Source organism: Chionomys nivalis, chromosome 11, assembly GCF_950005125.1.
Source record: "Chionomys nivalis chromosome 11, mChiNiv1.1, whole genome shotgun sequence".
NCBI classification, from domain to species: Eukaryota; Metazoa; Chordata; class Mammalia; order Rodentia; family Cricetidae; genus Chionomys; species Chionomys nivalis.
The window spans coordinates 23,801,008-23,820,005 of record NC_080096.1 but is presented as its reverse complement, the minus strand read 5'-3'; the positions used below and the strand labels follow the sequence as shown (position 1 = coordinate 23,820,005).

The following is an 18,998-nucleotide window of genomic DNA, read 5'->3' as shown; positions in this document are numbered from 1 at the left end:
ATTGGGTGTGTCCAGAGGCACCTGCTGCCAGGTTCAGCCCAAAAGCTGAACAAGACTCCAAGAAGGGCAATGTTCACCTGCCTGAACCTAGCCAAGCCCCTACTCCCACCCTGGGTATAGCCAGGATGGAGAGTAGGTAGTTGTTGGTGTTCTTAGCCAGAGTGGGCTGGCAAATTAACCTTTCCCATGGAAACGGTGACCTCCGCAGCCTTTAGTGGGTGCTCTTTCCTGGGTTCCAAGAGTTCCACCAAGGCCTGGCAGTTCATACACAGTAAGGCGTAGGACATGGCTTCCTCCCTGCAGTTCTGTCTGACAACAATATGGGGAATATGAGGGTCACCCCTTGATGTTGTGGCCTCCTCTCCATCTCCAGAGTGGGGCAGGAATTTTCCTTCCTACAATTTGTGAGATAGTTCTGAGTATTAGACAAAGAAAAGATGGCCAAGGCTTAGGCACCTGATACTGCCCCTCTGACCGCTGTCTATCAAGCATCTACAGCATGCCAGGCTCTGGACCAATGTCCATTAGTCCTATCTTACAGAGAACCCCCTGGAGGCCCAAACAGTGTGGGCATGTGGAGCCCATCTGTCTCTCCAGCCACCGCTCTTCCCACCTGCCCTCCTGCCCTTGGCCTTGCTGCACTTGAAACAGTGGGCATTAGAGACCCGCTCTGCACCAGCGTCTTTGTCATGGTGCGCAGGGACAACACAAAGAGCAGACTGAAGCCCAGCCCTGGCTAGAGGGGCCACAGGTGGTAGATGCCACTAGCACAGACCACAGAGAATGCAGTGACCAAAAAGAGAGAGAAGTCCTTGCTGGAGAGCGGGAGATCTTTCTAACTGGGGGAGGGAAGCAATGGCCCAATCCGGGAGCAAAGCCCACCATACCGGAGCTGCGTGGTGGGCTGGTGTAGGAGGAGGAAGGGTCTCAGCGGGATCCTGGGGGTCAAGAGAACCCCGCATTCTTTCTCATATAACAGGAGCTGTTGGAACACTTCTAAGAAAGTAACAGTATTCAGTCCAACTAAAAAAATGTAGAGCATTTTTTTCCCAGCACCAGGCATTGTACCAGGCACCAAGAGTATATGTAAGAGAGTCTTTTCCCATCTGGGTCTCAGAGAGAAATTATGTCTATCAGAAATAGAAACAGAAAATCTGACTTAAGCTGCCTTCGCAGATGGGGAGGTTTTTTTTTCTCAAGGTCCCATCCAGACCTGGCCTGCCTATCCTTGGCACCTTGACCTTGGCTATTGCTGTGCCATCTTGAGACTTTCAACCATGTGCTGTCACTCCAGGCACCATATCTGTGTTCCATTCTGGAAGAGAGGAAGGGGGAGGGCCTAGAAGTCTTGGTTCATAAGGATTTGTGTGTACTCCTGAGAGGACTTGCTACCTTTAAAGACGCCGCCCTTTCTACAGGTCGTTAGAGAGAACTTACTGAAGAAAATGAGAAACCAGCATCTCTTTAACGGTCTCCACAGCAGAGGCAGGGGAGAGGTTCAGAAACAGCACAGATCCACCAAGAGTCCAGCAAAATGTGATCGTGTGGGTGTGTGGCAGAAGGTCCGAGCGGCATCTGAAGGCAGGGAGTAAGAAACAAACCACTATCCTAACTGTACTTAAAAGAGCAGAGGGAGTGGGCTGAGGGTGCAGATCAGTGGGCAGTGTGTCTGCCGCACAAGCATGAAGATGTGAGTGGGGATTCCCAGAACTTATGGAAAAACCAGGTTCAGCAGTGAAGTCCGGTCATTCCAGTGCCAGGAACAGTCGATCACTGAGACCCATTGGCCACTGATCTAGTGGAATCAGTAAGTTCCCGGGTTCCGTGGTAAACCATTCCTCTGCCAGGTAAGGTGGAGAGCGCTGGAGGAAGAGCAGCCTGGGCCCTACACTCACACATGTGCCCATATGCACACACCTATGCACATGTGTGCACTTTTACACACCTGCACACACCTGTACAAATATGTGTCTGGATCTTACGCACACACACACACACACACACACTAACAACAACAGTAGGTGTTCAGTGTGAAGGCCGAGAAGGAAAGGCCTTCCGGGCTTATAAAACAGAAGAAGTCACGGATATGCATAGCCATGCTTAATGACCTCGTGATCTGGAGTGACAGAGGACATTGCTGCTTCAGGAAGATCAGTGGTAGAAATTCAGTGGAGAAACTGGTTGGGAACCAGAGACGGGCACAGTATGACCATTTGGCAACCCTGGTTGCATTCAGAAGAACGGAGTTTCTTGCATACAAGTGCAGTAGGTACCAGTAGCTGTCGACGTATAGAGGACTGTATAGAGCAGCCACAGGAAGGCAGACGTGATGGTCCTTTACAGGCGTGGCCTCCCTACGGGGATCTGGGTCCAGTGGAAAGTGGGGAATCTTTTTGCTATTGGACACTGATTCTCTCTGCCTAATATCCATACAGCCGTAATGCTCCTATTTGGCCAGTAAGTAGCTCTTTGTTCCTTTAAACCTGTAGGGCCTCTTAGTGGCGAAGGTGAGGGTAAGCTGCAAGCTTCATTCTTAGCTGTTGGCCCCCCAGCAGCAAAGCTGCCAAGAGGAGGTTCCGAGGAAGAAGCTTCCCTGCCTAGTGGAGCTTGTCTTCCTGGGAGGAAACTGGACCAGACAAAATACCTGGCTGCGCGCGCAGCCCGGAGCCCCTGCTGCGCTCTCAGATCTGTCACGCTCCAGAGCTGCTCTCCACAGCGGTCAGCCAGCAAGCAGGCAGCTGGCCCAGAGGAGGCAGAAGGCATTGGAAGCAAAGCGTGTGTTCACAGATCTTGCCGGGGATACTGGCCTTGGGTTCAGCAGCTTCCAGAAGCTTTCTTTTAAAAGAGCAATGGTGAGTTAAACTTTAAACAGTGAAGGTCCGCGGAGCTGTGCTGTGAGAGCAACCTCCTGAAGGAGCCACACAGATCAGCACACCCAGCAGGCATCGCTTTTCTGCCGTGAGTTTGCCTTGAGTCAGGAAATAGCCATAAAGGGCCAGAAGGTTGTTTTGAAGGAGAGGAGGTGGACAGCCCAGTGGGTATAAATGTCGCTTTCAGAACGGCAGCACGCTCTGTGGTGATTTCATTTTCCATGGATGGCCTCTAGAGAAAGAAACACAAGCTACTTCAAATTATCCAAGTACAATAATCCAGCCAAGCCGGCCGGAGTAGTGGAATTAGCCAGAACACACCCTCTGGCTGCTGGCCTAGGATCCCAGGTGTGAAGTCTGATGTCTCTTAGGGAATCAGCACCACCTGCTTTCTTGGCTGGCACGCTGGACCCATAGCAATCCCTTCCTTAGAAATGACAGATTAAAAATAATAATGCAGAAATAAGATAAATGCACAAGATATTTCATAAAGGACAGTACTCCTGAGAAAAGATAACTGTTTCTCAAAAAAAAAAAAAAGGACCAATTTTGTTTTTCAAGAAAGGGTTTTATTTTGTTTTTAATACTCCAGGAGACAGGAAAAACATAAAGTTGTCCCTCAGTGGCAACACTTGTCTGGTGTTCAAGTTTCTTCCTGTTGCTGTGATGAAATACTCCGATCAAGTGCAGCTTGGGAAGGGCTTTACTTGGCTTATACTTCCAGGTCATAGTTCATCAGTGAAGGAAGTAAGGGTGGGAATTCAAGGCAAGAGCCATGGCCGGAAGCTGTTTTCTGGCTCACTCACGGGCGTCTCTTTAATTAGCTTTGTTATATAGCCCAGGACTCCCTGCCTAGGGATGCTGGCAGCCACAGTGGGCCAAGCCCTCCTCCATCAATTAATAATCAAGGCAAGTGCCTCCAGACACGCCCACGGGCCAGTCTGATCTCGGCAAGTCTTCAAACTAGGCTTTCCTCTCAGATGACTCTGGGCTGTGTCAAGTTGATAATTCATGATAACTAGGACACCTAGCCCTTGGTTCCACCCCCAGGATGTCAAAAATTAAAAACAGAATAGACGCTAGGTGTTATAATGGGCTATATACATAAGATACTGTCGTTTAATTATAAAACATAGGGATGCTAATAGAGACAAATGGCTTGGTGGGGGAGGGGAATCCCTGGGAAAGGCAGTGATGGCGACACATTGGATGAGAAGGAAATCATGGCATCACCAGAATTAAAACCCACAGTGGCAGCATTTGCCCTGCAAGAAATAAAAGCATTGAGACAGGAGATATACCAGAGCCTGAGGCTGAAGGGGAGGAGGACGGGATACTGCAGAGTTCTGCACGAAAAGTGACCAAGCATGACTCAGAGTGACAGCCACCAGTTGCATAAATGAAGGACAACAGGTAACAAACACGCATGGCTCACAGTTCCAGAAGCTGGGCAGCCCACTAGCAAGTCCCTCACAGATGACAATACAAAGACAGCTCCAGGTCCAAAGTCACTTGGCACCTAAGAGAGAAGCCTGGGGCAACAGCCTGCATCCAAAACAGCAGCCATCCTCCTAGAAGGTCACACCACTTCTTCAGTGTCCTGAAGCCCACCCAGGTCCATTCCCCTCCTTTGAAGAGAATTGAATTCCAGCTGACCCCAAGAACCGAAGCTAGCACCCAACAGCCCTGCTGGCCTGGAGCCCCCACTTGTCTGCCCAGCGTTTGTTCTTCGAATAGCATGTTTTCATTCCTGTGTCCGCTATCACTGTCATGGCTTACAGCGAGATTTCTGCCCAGTGCCTCAGAGGCGGGACGTTTGGTAGGGCAAGCCTGATTTTCTCCTTGTCCCTTCCAGTAAGCTGCGTTCTCAACTGGGGACTGGTTTCTGACTCTCTCCTTCTAGCTGCTCTTCACTTACAGGCCACCTTCCCTTGAGGTCAGGACCCACCCTCACCATGCCAACCCTCACAGGGTGGGTGGGATTCACACTGTAGTGACAGGTCCTTGAGAATTCCTGCCCACAGTGCTTTCCTTTTCAGCCTCCACCTCCCCCAGTTAGAGGGCGTGTGAAATCAACAGCTGAAGTCATCACCACCGCCACTGCCACCACCACCGCCACGTGTTTTGCTTTCTCGCTTTCTCATGCTTGCATGTCTTTCTAATGTTCAGTGGATACAGAAGAGCCATCAGTGTCCCGGAAGCCTGATGCTTTCAGATTTCCTTTAGTCTTAAGAGCACCGAGGAATTCCAGAAGGAAGGGTTTGCCTGCAAATAGCCCTGAGGGCAGCTGTGGGGTTGGGAGCGGGATCCTGAATCCTGAGATGACAGTTCAGAGCCCTCCTGGCTATTTAGATGCAAGCTGTAGTTGTCATAGAGACCAGCAGATGTGGTCAGATATGTGGCTGGGAAATCTCCCCAACCCTAGGGGAGCAGGAGATGGGGTGGGAGGGAGCCTGGGCCCAGGGAGTCCTCTGGCTCTTCTCTTACTTCCCCTTTATGGATTGCATCTGTATAAGCTGCACTATCTCAAAGACACCTCCTCCTAGAAGCCCCCTTTGCATCTGTGAGCTGGAAGATGGGGTCAAGGAAAGGGCTCTGCAAACTGGTCCAGGAAGACATGGTTTCAACATGGGTTTCGGACGCTTCCTTGCTATCTGGTCAGTCACCTACAGGAACCCCTTGGAGCCTCGCTTCCGCCTTTGCAAAATGACGAATTAAGGCTCTCACCCACCATTTCTCCAGGAGGATGCTGGGAACACACACAAAGCAAGCAGCAAGTAGGAGACGGCCTGCAAAGGCTTAGCATTCTTTCTCTTCGTGTTATTTAAATAGCGCCTTGTGTATGCCGCTCTTTCAGCATTGCTTACTTATGCTACTATGTTTGCCGTGTCCCCTTCGGTGAGTAGCAGGCTCCGGGGCAGAGACAGTGCCACACACTCTTGACTCTCTGAATGAAGAGGTTTATGCACAATATGCCCCATCCCCCTTCCTGAGAGATGCCCTGTTCTGTGTCTATGGCCCCAACAAGCAAGCACATGTGTGTATGAGCTAGCCAGCCACAGGGAGAGGTACCGAATCACCCCAATACCTCCTCACCTGGGATCATAGTACAGATGCCATCTTCAAACCAATGTCAGGCCTCACACTCACCTACAGGATGCAGCCCACATGAGCCAAGTTTGGGGGCCTGCACAGATCTCTATTGATCAGAAGCTCGCACCAGAGCCTATAGACTTTGATCTCTACAAGATGAGAAAAGTCTTTGCTGAGAGTGACTTAGCAAAACCAGTCTTTCTTGGTTCTCATCAAGTCCCACCATAAAAGGGGTCCCTGCTGGCCCCCAGCTAAGTCCCCCTGCCTCTACTCTTGTCCGTATCTGCCTGTTCTCAGGAACGATCCTTAAATTCCAAACCACACCCTGTCAGGTCTCAGAATCCTTCAGCAACTTTCCTCAGCCAGTAGAATAAAATTCAAGCTTCTTCCCCAGCCTGCAACATCTCAGCAGGCCTGGCCCCTGCCTGCCCCTTCAAAGCCCTTACCACCTTTCTGTTGCCCAGATGCCCTGGCGCAGCTTCCCATCCGGGGACCCTTGCACATGCTGCCCTTTATCTGGGGGACGCTGCCTGCCACCTCTTAACCTGGCCTGCTCTGCTGTGGCCGGCTCCCTCTGAGCCTGCCATCTTGCTTAAATGTCACCCTCTCTGAGAGGCCTTCCACGTGTTCTGTCCCTAAAATGGTTACTCTCCCTCAGCCTTCTGTCAGTCCTCTCCCCAGCATTCGTTGCTGTGGGTTTGTGTGTGAGGGAGCGCTGCCGGCTCCAGCAGCTCCTGGAAAATGGCATCTTGGGTTTGGACTTGGACGTTCTGTCCAGTCGGTTGTTTATGTACTGTTCGTGCATACAGAAGACACCCCCTGACTCCCTCCTCTCTGCTCCTCCTCCTCCTGCCCTTCCTCTCCCCTCAGCCCCATCAGTCTGAAGTTCCTGTGTGGTTATCAGATCAGCCAGGCTGGACAAAATGAACATGGCCTCCGTGTGGTCCTCAGGTCTACTCTTCATTATGGCTAGGTCTTCTCCAGCCATGCCTGGCTGTCCTCCAGAGCTACATCTTCCAGGAGATAGGTACAATGTCAAGGGTAGAAGGCCAACGTCTGGCCTGAAAGATAATGCCATGGTAACTTTGGTTTACTCTCTAACCATCCTTTGACTAGACTATGAAATAAAAACAAAATCTCGTTTATAATGAAGCAAAATCATAAACTTAATATTTCTGAGGAATGACTCCAAGAATGTGCAAAGAAGACAACTACAAAGTAGAACACAGTTATCCGCACGTTCCCGCCTGCGCTCATCAAGTAACAAGATGTCCGTCCTCCGATCCCAAGTTCAGTCTCACTGGGGTTGATTTTGGAAGTTGATACCAGAAAGTTCATCAGATAGAGTAAATTGGAGACATACCTCAATAAATTAGGGGGATAAAGATGAAGGGAACCACTTTGTGTTAGAATAACAAAATATGAGGCTATGGGAAGCTGCAAGGATGCTGATGAGCCGTTTTCCTGGTCATGAGGAGCAGCAGCCAGCACAAAGGAGTCCTTGCCGCCAAACAGGCAAAGGAGAGCTCTTCAGACCAGCAGGGCCTCCACTGGGCAGGTCAAACAGCCAGGGAACCCGGAGTGCTCGCTTATGGGGCTTGCCTGTTCTTGAGCCCCTGAACAAGCAATCATGCCCTGAGCATGGAGTCACGTTAGGAAAGAAGATGGACCCCACCCCTTCGAAATCCATACCCGGCTGGAGAGGCAGAAAACAAATGAGCACACTGACTAGTGCTGAGGAGGGAGTAAACAGAGGCTTCAGTGTCTAAAATACAGGAGGCCCCTTCAGGTGGGCACTGGGCTAAGTTATTGCTGAGTAGATAGATGATAATGATAAATATTGGTGCTGTCTGTCTCAGAGCATGAAACGGAAAGCTCCAGGAAAATATCGCAATTAGGATTTATTTTTAGTATTTTCTTTTTTTAAAAGTAATTTCTTTTTTATTGTTTGAGGATGTCATACATGCATGTAATGTGTTTTGATCAAATCCTCCCCATTCCTCCCCTTCCAATTCCTGTATCCCTACCACCACTTTCCTTCCCAGTTTGCGTGCTGTTTGTTTGTTTTTTTTACCTACTGAGTTCTCTTGGCAGTGACGGCGTATGAATGGCCACAGGACCATATACTAATCTCCTGGATTATTGTCTCTCAGGGACCACGTGCCTGAAGACACTGACTCTGCCTCCCCCAGCAGCCATTGATTGCCAGTAACTCCTCAGCTAGGGGTAGGGCTTCATGGGTGCCCCATCCACAGCTGAACTCTGTTCAAGTCTTGGACACAGAGTCACAGCTTCTGAGAGTTCACGTATGCAATGCACTCTGACGCCCAGCAAACAGTCTCCTTTCTACTCCGTCTGGCTCTTACCATCCTTCCATCGCCTTCCGTGTTTTTAAAAAGTGTCCTGTGTTTATGTGTTTTTGTTTATGTATCTTCATGTGGGCAGCAGCGTGCAAGTGGAGGAGAGAGGACAACTTGTGGGGCTTGGCTGTCTCTGCCATGGGAGTCCCGGGGATTGAACTCAGGTCATCAGGCTTGACTGCAAGCACCTATATCCGCTAAGCATCTTGCCAGTCCCATAATTTGGGTTTGAAATCATGGTAGAGAAGTTTGCCCTGGTATAACACAATACCCTGTATCCTTAAAGGAAAAGATTAACATATTTGAGTAACTTCTCTACTGATATAGATACCATAAACAAAATTTAAAATCAAAAAAGGGATACCAGACACTAGGAGATAATACTAGCACTGAAAAATATATCCCACAACAGGAGCCAATTTAGGTAAAAATAACAAATAAAGATCTTGGTATGCAAACAGAACTTTTAAAGATAAGTAGTCCAATTAAGATAGATAAAAGAATATGAAAAAATAAAAATGTCCCTAAATTATATTCAGAGACTTTTCAGCGTTATGTAAAATACTAAATTATCTAAATTCAAAATGCCAGTGAGGTTCCATTTTGGTCTGGCAGATGGGAGAGTATTTTAATGTAGAATATATTTGCAACACTGTAATATCTGGAGTTGAAGAGATGGAGTTTACAGAGACTAGAAAAACATAATGCTGTTTGGAGGGAGCTGAGATTGACAGAGTCACATGACAGGATAATTTAACAACGCTTTTTAGGGGAAAACTTAGATGCTCCTCTACTCCCCGCCCCAAACAATTATTTCTATGCGTCTACTAAAACATTAGTGGAATGGGAAGGGTCCCACCAATAGAGAATTGGGAAACAGATTGTACATTTCTATAGGAAAAAAATTAAGTAGGTATATATGTCCACAGTAAACTATTGAAGGAAGAGAGAGACCTAAAACCAGGGCTGGGGATGTGGCTCAGTGGATAGCGTGCTCACCCAGCATGAATGGAGTCATGGGTTCGAGCCCAGCACCACACAAACTGGGTGTAATGGTTCACACCTGTCGTCCCAGCTCTACAGTGGTAAAGGCAGGAAGGTCAGAAGTTCAAAGCCATTCTTGGCTACATCATGAGTTCAAAGCCAGCCTGTCTAAAAAGAGGCAGGAGGGATAAGAAAAGGGGGAGGAAGAGAGGCTTCAAGCTAGGTTAGATACAAGCCCATGATGGGGAGAACAGTACAGTATGTGCACACTGAGAAAAGTCTAGAGGGCTATGTGCTAATAGTAAGTGGGGAACCTGGAGAGCTGGTTGATTGTATGAGAGAGCCTTCAACGTTTCAAAGCATTTGTATGCGGTTTATGTCTCTGCCTTGTGTGTGCCTCGTTTTTATAATTTAAAAAGATAGATTTTTAAAGCAGTAAGCGAAGAGAGAAACGACGATTGTAGAAACCTGCGCCGTCCGTGTGGGTTCTGTGTGGGTTCCGTGTGGGTTCCATGTGGGTTCCGGGGTCTCATTCGTAATTATAATGTTCCAGGGTTGGTTTATAGTTATGACGAGTGTGCCGCGGGTGTAGATGGGGAACTAGGTGAGGGTCCACAGGAATTCTCTTTATTATCTCTGCCACTTCACCAAAGTCTCAATGTATCCCCATAGTGAAAGGAAATTGATTCACGGTGTCTTTGTCACCCTGATTCACGGTGTCATTGTCTCCCAGGTTGGTAGCCATAGTAACCTCAGCTGCTCAACCCCTTTTTGTTTGGGATGAATTGAGGCTCCCAACAGGCTCTGAGAGTCTGGTGTGGTGTGCGCCCCCATATAGGCAGAGAGCCCCTGCGTGCCTGCACCACTCTGCAGAGATTCACTACTCTAGGTCTGTCTGTAGCTAACAGCTTCAGCATTCTGCTCCGAGAAACACAGATATAGGCCTGCCCCAGCTCCCCCACGGGTGGTCAGCCTCTGAGATATCAAACAGTTCTCCTTGTCTGTGCCTTTTAAAAACGTGTGTGTGTGTGTGTGTGTGTGTGTGTGTGTGTGTGTGTGTGTGTGTTTGCGTGCGCATGCCATGGCGCATATGCAGAGGAGAGTACATGCCATGGCACATATACAGAACTCAGAAGAGAATCTACGTGCACTATTGAGTTCCAGAGATGGAACTCAGGACTTCGGGCATGGTGGCAAGCACCTTTATCTACTGAGCCTGTCCTTGACTTTTTTAAAAGAACCCATACTCTTTCTTGCCCAAATTCCCTCTCAATCTAGAATTATGAGGGTTTATATTCCGGAGCTTAGTCCACGGAGAGTTAGGAGGGATGAAGCGTGGCCGTGCTGACATGCACAAATCCACACCCTCTCACCCTCATCCCCACTGCTAGTGGCCCCAGTGGATGGAGCCAGCCAACTGGAAGCATGAAGATGCTTCCAGATGATGCCTCTCCTTCTCCCTGTCAATCTTCCCGGGTGGTGACACCTCCTGACCAGACGTTCTTGGGAAGAGAGCGGTAGAGCCTGGAGTGACTACCTGTCTCTTCTCTGTCTAGGCTGCATTTCCTTGTGTTTGACACAGAAGAGGTCCACGATGTGCTACGCATCTGGGATGGGCCCGTGGAGAGCGGGGTGCTCCTCAAGGAGCTGAGCGGCCCTATGCTGCCCAAGGACCTGCACAGCACCTTCAACTCGGTCGTCCTGCAGTTCAGCACGGACTTCTTCACCAGCAAGCAGGGCTTTGCCATCCAGTTCTCAGGTATGTGCTCGCCCACTGCCAGCACCTTTGAGCCCCTCCTTCCTTCCATCTCTCCATCCGTGGAAAGATATTATTGGCATCTGCTATGTATCTGACTCATGGTTTATTCAAACAACTGTGCTGAGGAGCCAAAAAAAAAAAAAATAGCTTAGACAGTGAAGTGCTTACCACACAGGCATGGAAAAAAAAAAAAAAAAAAGGCCCAGGTAAGGTAGCATGGATACCTGGGATACACTGGCCAGCTAAACAAGACTTGTTGGTGTCCAAGCCAGTGAGAGACTCTGACTCAAAAAATAGATAGATAGATGGATGGATAGATAGATAGATAGATAGATAGATAGATAGATAGATAGATAGATAGATAGATGACAGATAAAAATAGAAAAAGGTGGATAGCTCCTCAGGAACAATGTATAATGCTAGAAGTTGGCCTCTGACATCCACAGGTACATGCATACACACATATGTGCTCCTGAGTGCACACAAAAATATTTCCATGCATGCTGCTGAGCTTACTCGGGTAGGGAAATCAGAAAGACTAAGAGACACTCAGGTTCTAACCTAGAAGCACATGGGTGGAGAAGACATCCATGCTGCTGAGGTCACCATGAGCATCAAGGAAAACATTTTAGAAAATGTGTTATCCACACTCATGCCTGAAGAGTGAATAGAAGGAACTCAGGAAATGAAAGAGTCTGAAGGATGGGATATTGTGCCATGGGAAGATACCACCGAGGTGGACGTCAGAGGCTCTGTGGACCCCAGTGAGCAGGAGGGGAGAAAACAGCACAGCCCGGGTGCAAAGAACAGTGGGAGAAAGCAGTGGCTCCTGAAGGAGAAAGTGGTTCCTCGGGGTGACTGGAGAGAGGTGACAAAGAAATACGCAATGCGCACTGGTGTGGGCCATTGATACCACATGCCACGTGCTCTGCATTCTTTCTTGAATGCAGGTCTTAGAAAGGACTGGAAGCCAAGCATGAAAGTGGTTTTGGTGATCTCAGTTCAATTAAATGTGCATGGCAGTGGCCATTACAGAGACACATGACAAAGAGCTCCCCCCAGATGGGCTACTCTCAAATGCCCAAGTCCCAAGGAGACTCATCTGCTCAGACGCAGTATCTCTGAACTTCCTGTCTCTCAACTTGCAGAGCAACTGAGTCTGCCTTGGTTTGTGCCAGCGCTTACCATAAGGCAGCTGTCAGCATCACCATCCCCTCCGTCTGCTGTGCAGGGCAGGGTGTTTGCGTGACTCTGGGACAGGTGGCTTGGTCTCCACAGTCCCCCCTAGCTAGATCAGCCCAAGGTGCCCATGAGACTGTGGCAAGATGTCCAATCCTACTTCCAGCTCATCCCGACGTCCTTCTTCTCTGTGAAGACGAGCATTTATCACCATGTGTGTGGGAGGAAGGGGAGTCTCCAAGATCTGGTTAGGTTTCTGGTATATGACTTTCCATCATATAACTGACCCTCTGTATTTGAAGTGCTGTAACCATGGATTCAACCAATCCTGAACCAAAAATTTGCGGGGTGGGGAATCACATCTGTGCTGCACATGCACAGACCTTTTTCTTATGATTGTTCCCAATCAATATAGGATAACAGTTATTTGCATATTATGTATTAGGTATTAGAAGTAATCTCCAGATGGTTTAAAATGCACAAGGGGACCACAGGGGTTTTATGCAAGAACTGCACCATTTCACACAAGGGACTTAAGCATCATGGATCTGAGTATCCGTGGCTGGGAGGATGCCTGGGCCAAGTCCCTCTGGGATCCTGAGGGACACCGGGCGTTGGAACTTGTCCTTATAACGTATGTACAGTCTTCTGGCCTGGCATCTCCAATCTATTCTTGAAGTTCCATGGAATGTTAATAGGTACAGAAAAAACCAATGTGCGGGATCCAGTCGTGTTAGAAAGACGCTTGGTTGAGGCAAACCTAAGCAGATTATCTGAAACGCTAATGCTGCTCCTGAGAGCGTTTGGTATGCTCACATCCATAAATTCATAACATGCACGCTAGGTCACAGTTTCCGAATGCATTTGGCCATGAATGACTTTTTTTGAGGCCGTCTCAGGAGACTGGCATCTCATGGAGCACACGTTGGCAACTGCTGGGATGAGCAATAGAAGCTATGGAAGGTTCCCAGCATACAGAGAGGAGAATGTGGAAGAGAGAGACTCCCGGGCACTCTCGCGGGGAAGGAGCAGCATGAATAATTAAAGCACTTGTGCATTTTCTCTGACTATGCCCGAGCTTGCGGAGACGGCATAAAACAAAACGACAAAAGGCCCACCATTTTGTAGATGAGTTTCCCACAGATTTACATTATCTGACCTCCTCTGTGTCCTCGCTGTAGGCACGCAGGACGGTCCCCAGGCACCCTCTTCCTGCTAAGCCTCACTCACACAGCTTTATCGTGCCTTGCCCAACTCGCAGAAATCAGGATCTGTCCTGATCTCCGTTCTGAATAAGTTGCTGCAATCTCTGGCACCCCCAAGCATCTCACTTCTGTTTCTCTAGCACCAGCCAGTTCCAGCCCTCCTGCCTGTCTTGTGGTGGCACCTCCTTGGCATCGTACATCATAAACTATGAAGGCTATGTCAGACCCCTCAGGCTCCCTGGAGGGTGTGTCTGCAGCAGGTGTTCAAATGCATGAAGTCATGAACAAATGAGCAGAAGGGTTCCCCAATGTCAGCGTTTCCTTTGGCAATCATACGCTGATCAAAGTAATTCCAATTACATAGCCTGGACTCCAAAAGGGTCATGACAACCCAGCCCCAATGCTCTGGTCACCTTTCCTGTTGCTGTCATCAGTTAGCAAATACCAGAATTCCCCTTAGAAGAGGGAATGGCTTGCCACACGTGAGCGTGATCGTGCATGTTTGATGAGGGACTGGGCAGAAATACCAGGGATGATTAGCCCAAGCTGGGCTTTATTAAGTAAACACGACTAGATAACATCTAACATACTGTCAGTACCTGGAGGATCTAGCCTTTTCCTGGAGGCTTTGGCAAGCTGCTCAAATCCAGGAGCATTCAACAGAGAAAATGAGACCCCTGAGAGGTGAGCGGGCAGCCCGATTTCAGCCATCTACAGAACAGGCAGCAGCTAAGCTCCCCCAGATCATCTCTTAGAGTTTTACAGAAACATGATGCCACAGACACCGTTATAATCCATGTTGACCGCACAGGCTGTGTGGTTTCCCATACAAGGTCATGTAGTTCTTAAGTAGCAGAGCCTGGACTCAAACCCATGTGTCCGATTCCCAAAACAAATTCTTAATCTTTGCATTTCTGTTGTCTCCCATATAAACAACCTTTCTGAGTGTGGCCAGAACTGGGAGTTGATTTTTTTTTCCCAGACAATCATTTACATGTATACAGCACCCCGTGACCCTGGGGATGAAAGCTAAGTCTGCTTTTAATTGGGAAGGCAGAAGACGGTTCTTATTTGACTTTCTAAATAAGTTCAGTGAGTGTCAAACGGCGATGATCTGTTCGCTCATTCATTCATTTATCCAGCAAATATTTACTAAGCACGGTCGTGTGCTGAGTACCGAGTACCCCGGGGATACCGTGATGAGCAGAATTGTCTCTGTTGGCAGAGAGATGCCCGAGTGATAGACAAGGATGAGGCAAGCAAGTATATTAGCCAGATTGTTACAGATTGTGCCGGGACAAGAACTGAACAGGATAGCCTGGTGATATGATGGGGGGAGTTAGGGGGAGCCCAGAAAAGGGGATGAAGGAAGCCTGTGTATGATGTGGTGTAGAGCTGAAAGCTGACTGTCAAGAATGCCACGGTGGAGCTGCCATAGAAGGCTCATTCCAGGCAGAAGGACCAGCAGCTGTGCAAGGCCCTACAAATAGGAAGTGAGGTGTATAGGGGATGATGTGGGGGGGAGATTTTAAGGAATATGGCTTGAGCATAGGGATGGGACATCTTCGAAGCTGAATAAAACAAAGGAATGTGTTTAAGGATGCATTATCAGAGGAGGGGGGACTTGAGGTAGGGTGCCACCTGGGCATGACCGCACAAGGCTGTAATCCCAGTCACCCCAGAGTCAGAGGCCAGAAGAGGACATGCTCAAGATCACCTGTGCGGCTTAGTGAGATCCTAGCTAAATATTGAAGACATTCAAAACAGAATGGTAGTGAAGTACTTGTCTAGTATGAAGAGGCCTGAGATTCAACACTCAGATCACTTTTTCCAAAGGTGAGAGGATGAGGTAGGGAGGGAGGGAGGGAGGAGCAAATGAATGAAGAAACAAAGGAAAAGGAACATGAAAAAGAAAAGGAGGGAAGATAAGATTCCATACAGGGGCTTCCGGAGCATTTCCTGCCGAGGGCTACAGTCTTCAGCCTTTGTGGTCCACATGGCTTGCCGTTGCAATTCCCTCTCTTCCTTCTAAGCATGAAGGCAGAGGTGGACACCATGACCATTGCTTGTGTTTCAATAAAACTTTATTTGTGGAACTAAGTTCAGAGGCGGATTTGCCTGTGCGCTGTAGTTTGTCAACTGCATCCCAGATCTTGTATTGGGTGATACTGGTGACAGGTTTCCTGGGCTGCCACTCGGTGGTCATTTCTACCGGAGTGCTCCTGCTGACAAGACAGAATGGTTGCCTCTCCCCAGGGGGTTGGAAGGCATAGCCTGTGGAGAATCTATTTGAGCCTTCATGCTTTTGTGTTAAAACCAATGTGAATTGTATGTTCTAGGCCAAAATGGGTTCTTTTGTTTGAATATAGAATAAAATTTCCCAGTTGTGGGGTAGGGAGCTATAAGTAAACAACAGGGCCTCCAGAAAATTCTAGTCCCTGGGATCGGCAGAGCACATGCTGCGAAGGCCTTGCTGTCTCCTCTGGGCTGGGGAGGCATCTGGGATACGGGGACTGCCTGAGTTCTTTCTCTGCCCTCTGTTAGGCCACCACCTATGCTGCATTTTCTCGGGCCACCTTTGCCCACATAGTCATTTATTCCTTTGTTAGCTGATTCCTTCCTTCCACCCTTCAACTCACTTCTTGTCTTGTAGACACTAAGTCCCTTTCAGACTTGGTCAAGTACCAGATCACAACCATCTCCTAAATTGTTGAGCCTTTTCTTTGCTTTATGTGTGTGTATGTGTGTGGCATGCATGTGTAGATGCATGTTCTCATGTATGGATGCATGTGCAAGTCTTGTTTGGTATGGAAGTCAGAGTTATGTTGGGTGTTGTCTTAGTTGGGTTTCTATTGCTGTGAAGAGACACCTTGACCACAGCAACTCTTATAAAGGAAAACATTTAATTGGGGCTGGCTTGAAGTTTCAGAGGTTCAGTCCATTATCATCATGGCGGGAAGCATGGTGGCATGTAGGCAGGCATGGTGCTGGAGAACGAGCTAAGAGTTCTACATCTTTATCTGCAGGCAACAGGAAGTGAACTGTCACACTGAGTGTGGTTTGAGCATACATGAGACCTCAAAGCCCGCCTCCACAATGACGCACTTCCTCCAATAAAGTGGCACCTACTCCAACAAGGCCACACCTCCTAATAGTGCCACTCCCTCTGGGCCAAAAGTTATAAACATGAGTCTATGGGGCCATTCTTAATCAAACCACCACTGGCATCTTACTGGATCATGCTATGCTTTGGTTGCTGAGAATCCTGCACCCAAGACTCTCAGCATAGCCTGCCAGCTCGTCTCTGAGATCCCGTGAGCCTACTTCCCAAGTGCTGGGACCACAAGCCAGTTGCCATGCCCACACAGTTTTTCCACGGGTCATCTGGTCCTTATGATTTCATCACCAAGTCATCTCCCCAGCCCCCTGTCTGAGTTTTTAATATGGCCCAGCTGCTTAGGTTGATTTTGAGCTCTGCTCTGCCACTGGCTACAAATAGCTAATGTTTCCCTGAATGTGGCACAGGACTAAAGGATCCATAGGGGGAGGCCTGACCTCAGCAAGTTCCCTGTGTCCCTTCCAAGAAACGACTCAGCACCCTAGCAGACCAACTCCAAACCTTCCCAAATCCTTCTGCTCAGATCCATGGTATTGAAACGAGATAGCAAAACTTTGTCTGTGTAACAATGTTTTATTGAAAACGAAATTCATTTCTGCAGTCATAACAGTTCAACCAGGCTTAACAAGTATACCTCCTGCTAGATTAGTGGTTCTCAACTTTCCTAACACTGTAACCCTTTAATACAGTTCCTCATGGTGTGATAACCCCAGATGTATAAAACTATCCTCATAGCTACTTCATAACTGTAATTTTGCTACTGTTATGAATCGTAATGTAAAAATCTGATATGCAGCCCTGTTGAGAACCACTGTGCTAGATGACTATCAGTGATGTTCACGGTGACGTATTGGTCCAAGGGTGACAGTGACATCCATGAGGCATATTGGAGGCAATGGCAGCAAGGAGGGCCAAGGAGGATGCGGTTGTAGCCACCACTGATGGCAGCAGTGGGGAGGTGACAGTGGAGATGGTTAGCAAGGGCAGTGACAGGCAGCACTGCTGGAAAGACGTGAGCCTGCTGGCTGCCAGACACTGAATCAGCCCCACTTCCTCTTCTGTGTTCTTGCCTCAGTGTCCACAGCGACATCCTGCAACGACCCTGGAGTTCCGCAGAACGGGAGTCGGAGCGGCGACAGCTGGGAAGCTGGTGATTCCACGGTCTTCCAGTGTGACCCAGGCTACGCGCTGCAGGGGAGTGCGGAGATCAACTGTGTTAGAATCGAGAACAGATTCTTCTGGCAGCCAAGCCCGCCCACGTGCATTGGTACAGAGCAGTTGAGGGTCCTGCTTCTTCCTCCAGTCTTGGGGTTGTGGGCACCAGGCTCCTTCACACAGGAAGCACCTGCCTTTTGAGCCTGGGCCAGGAGTTTTAGAACAGAGGAATGGTAGAGAAAACCCAGTTTTCCTACCACACTCACAGGCACGCATGCACACACACACACACACGCCACTACCAATGTTACACTTTCAAAAATTATCTCAGAGAGTTGCAAGCTGTCCCTCTGTCCCTGTCCCATCTGTCTAGGAGGGATGGGTCAGTCACCCAAGGCCAGAAGATAGCAGATCCCAGGGGCAAAGGAAAGACATTTGTTCCCCCTCTCTTAAGGAATTGTTGACTGCCTGGACTGTAGTTCCTGAGATCTGCCCTGTGTCTTTGAAAAAAAAAAATCTTTAAAAAGAAAAGGCTCAAGGTAACTTTGCTTACAAAGGAAGGGGAATCTATAATCCTGCCTCCAGCTACTTGAGACAGGTGGGTGGGGAGACTTAAAAGGAGAGGAGGCAAGGAAAGACAAAGAGCAGCCAACCCCCTGCTGCCCACATGTCCCAGGTGCCCGCATGCCCCGGCTATCCACATGTCCCAGGTGCCCACATGTACCAGGTACCCACATGTCCCAGGTGCCCGTATGTCCCAGGTGCCCGCATGCCCCGGCTATCCACATGTCCCAGGTGCCCACATGTACCAGGTACCCACATGTCCCAGGTGCCCGTATGTCCCAGGTGCCCGCATGTCGCAGGTACCCACATGTTTGTGGCTCTTTTTCCCCCTGGGTAAAATGAACTTGGTTGTTGCCTGTGCCCGTGGCAGGTGGGTGACAGGTAGACTCAGAAGAACAGAGAACCCATCGCCACTGAGTCTGTACATGTGCCGGGCTCACCCTAGACATTTGCTTAGATAACCCCATTTAGCTTTTCCCTGTAGCTCTCTGAATTTAGCACTGTTCCCTCATTATAGCTACAGAAACTGAAATAGACAAATTTGGATATCTTGTCCCAAATTGCATTGGGAAGAAACACAAGAGCCAAGATCCCCGCCCATGGCAGGCTGAACAGAAAGCCTCTCCGTTCCCACCACCCATGCTCCATCTCTGCTAGAGATAGATGTAGGGACTGTCTGTGACCTCCCCCAGCTGCGTCCACACTGGAAGG

The 18,998-nt window shown here is 48.8% G+C and overlaps 1 protein-coding gene across 7 annotated transcripts in view; it reads left to right on the top strand.

Moving 5' to 3' along the window:
* Csmd2 (CUB and Sushi multiple domains 2) overlaps positions 1-18,998 on the top strand; it is a 543,351-nt gene that overhangs the window by 414,616 nt on the left and 109,737 nt on the right. For all 7 annotated transcript variants that reach the window (XM_057784126.1, XM_057784125.1, XM_057784122.1 and 4 more), the window contains 2 exons: positions 10,864-11,066; positions 17,644-17,835. In XM_057784126.1, coding sequence (XP_057640109.1) covers positions 10,864-11,066; positions 17,644-17,835 — 395 coding nt within the window. The remainder of the gene's footprint in view (positions 1-10,863; positions 11,067-17,643; positions 17,836-18,998) is intronic.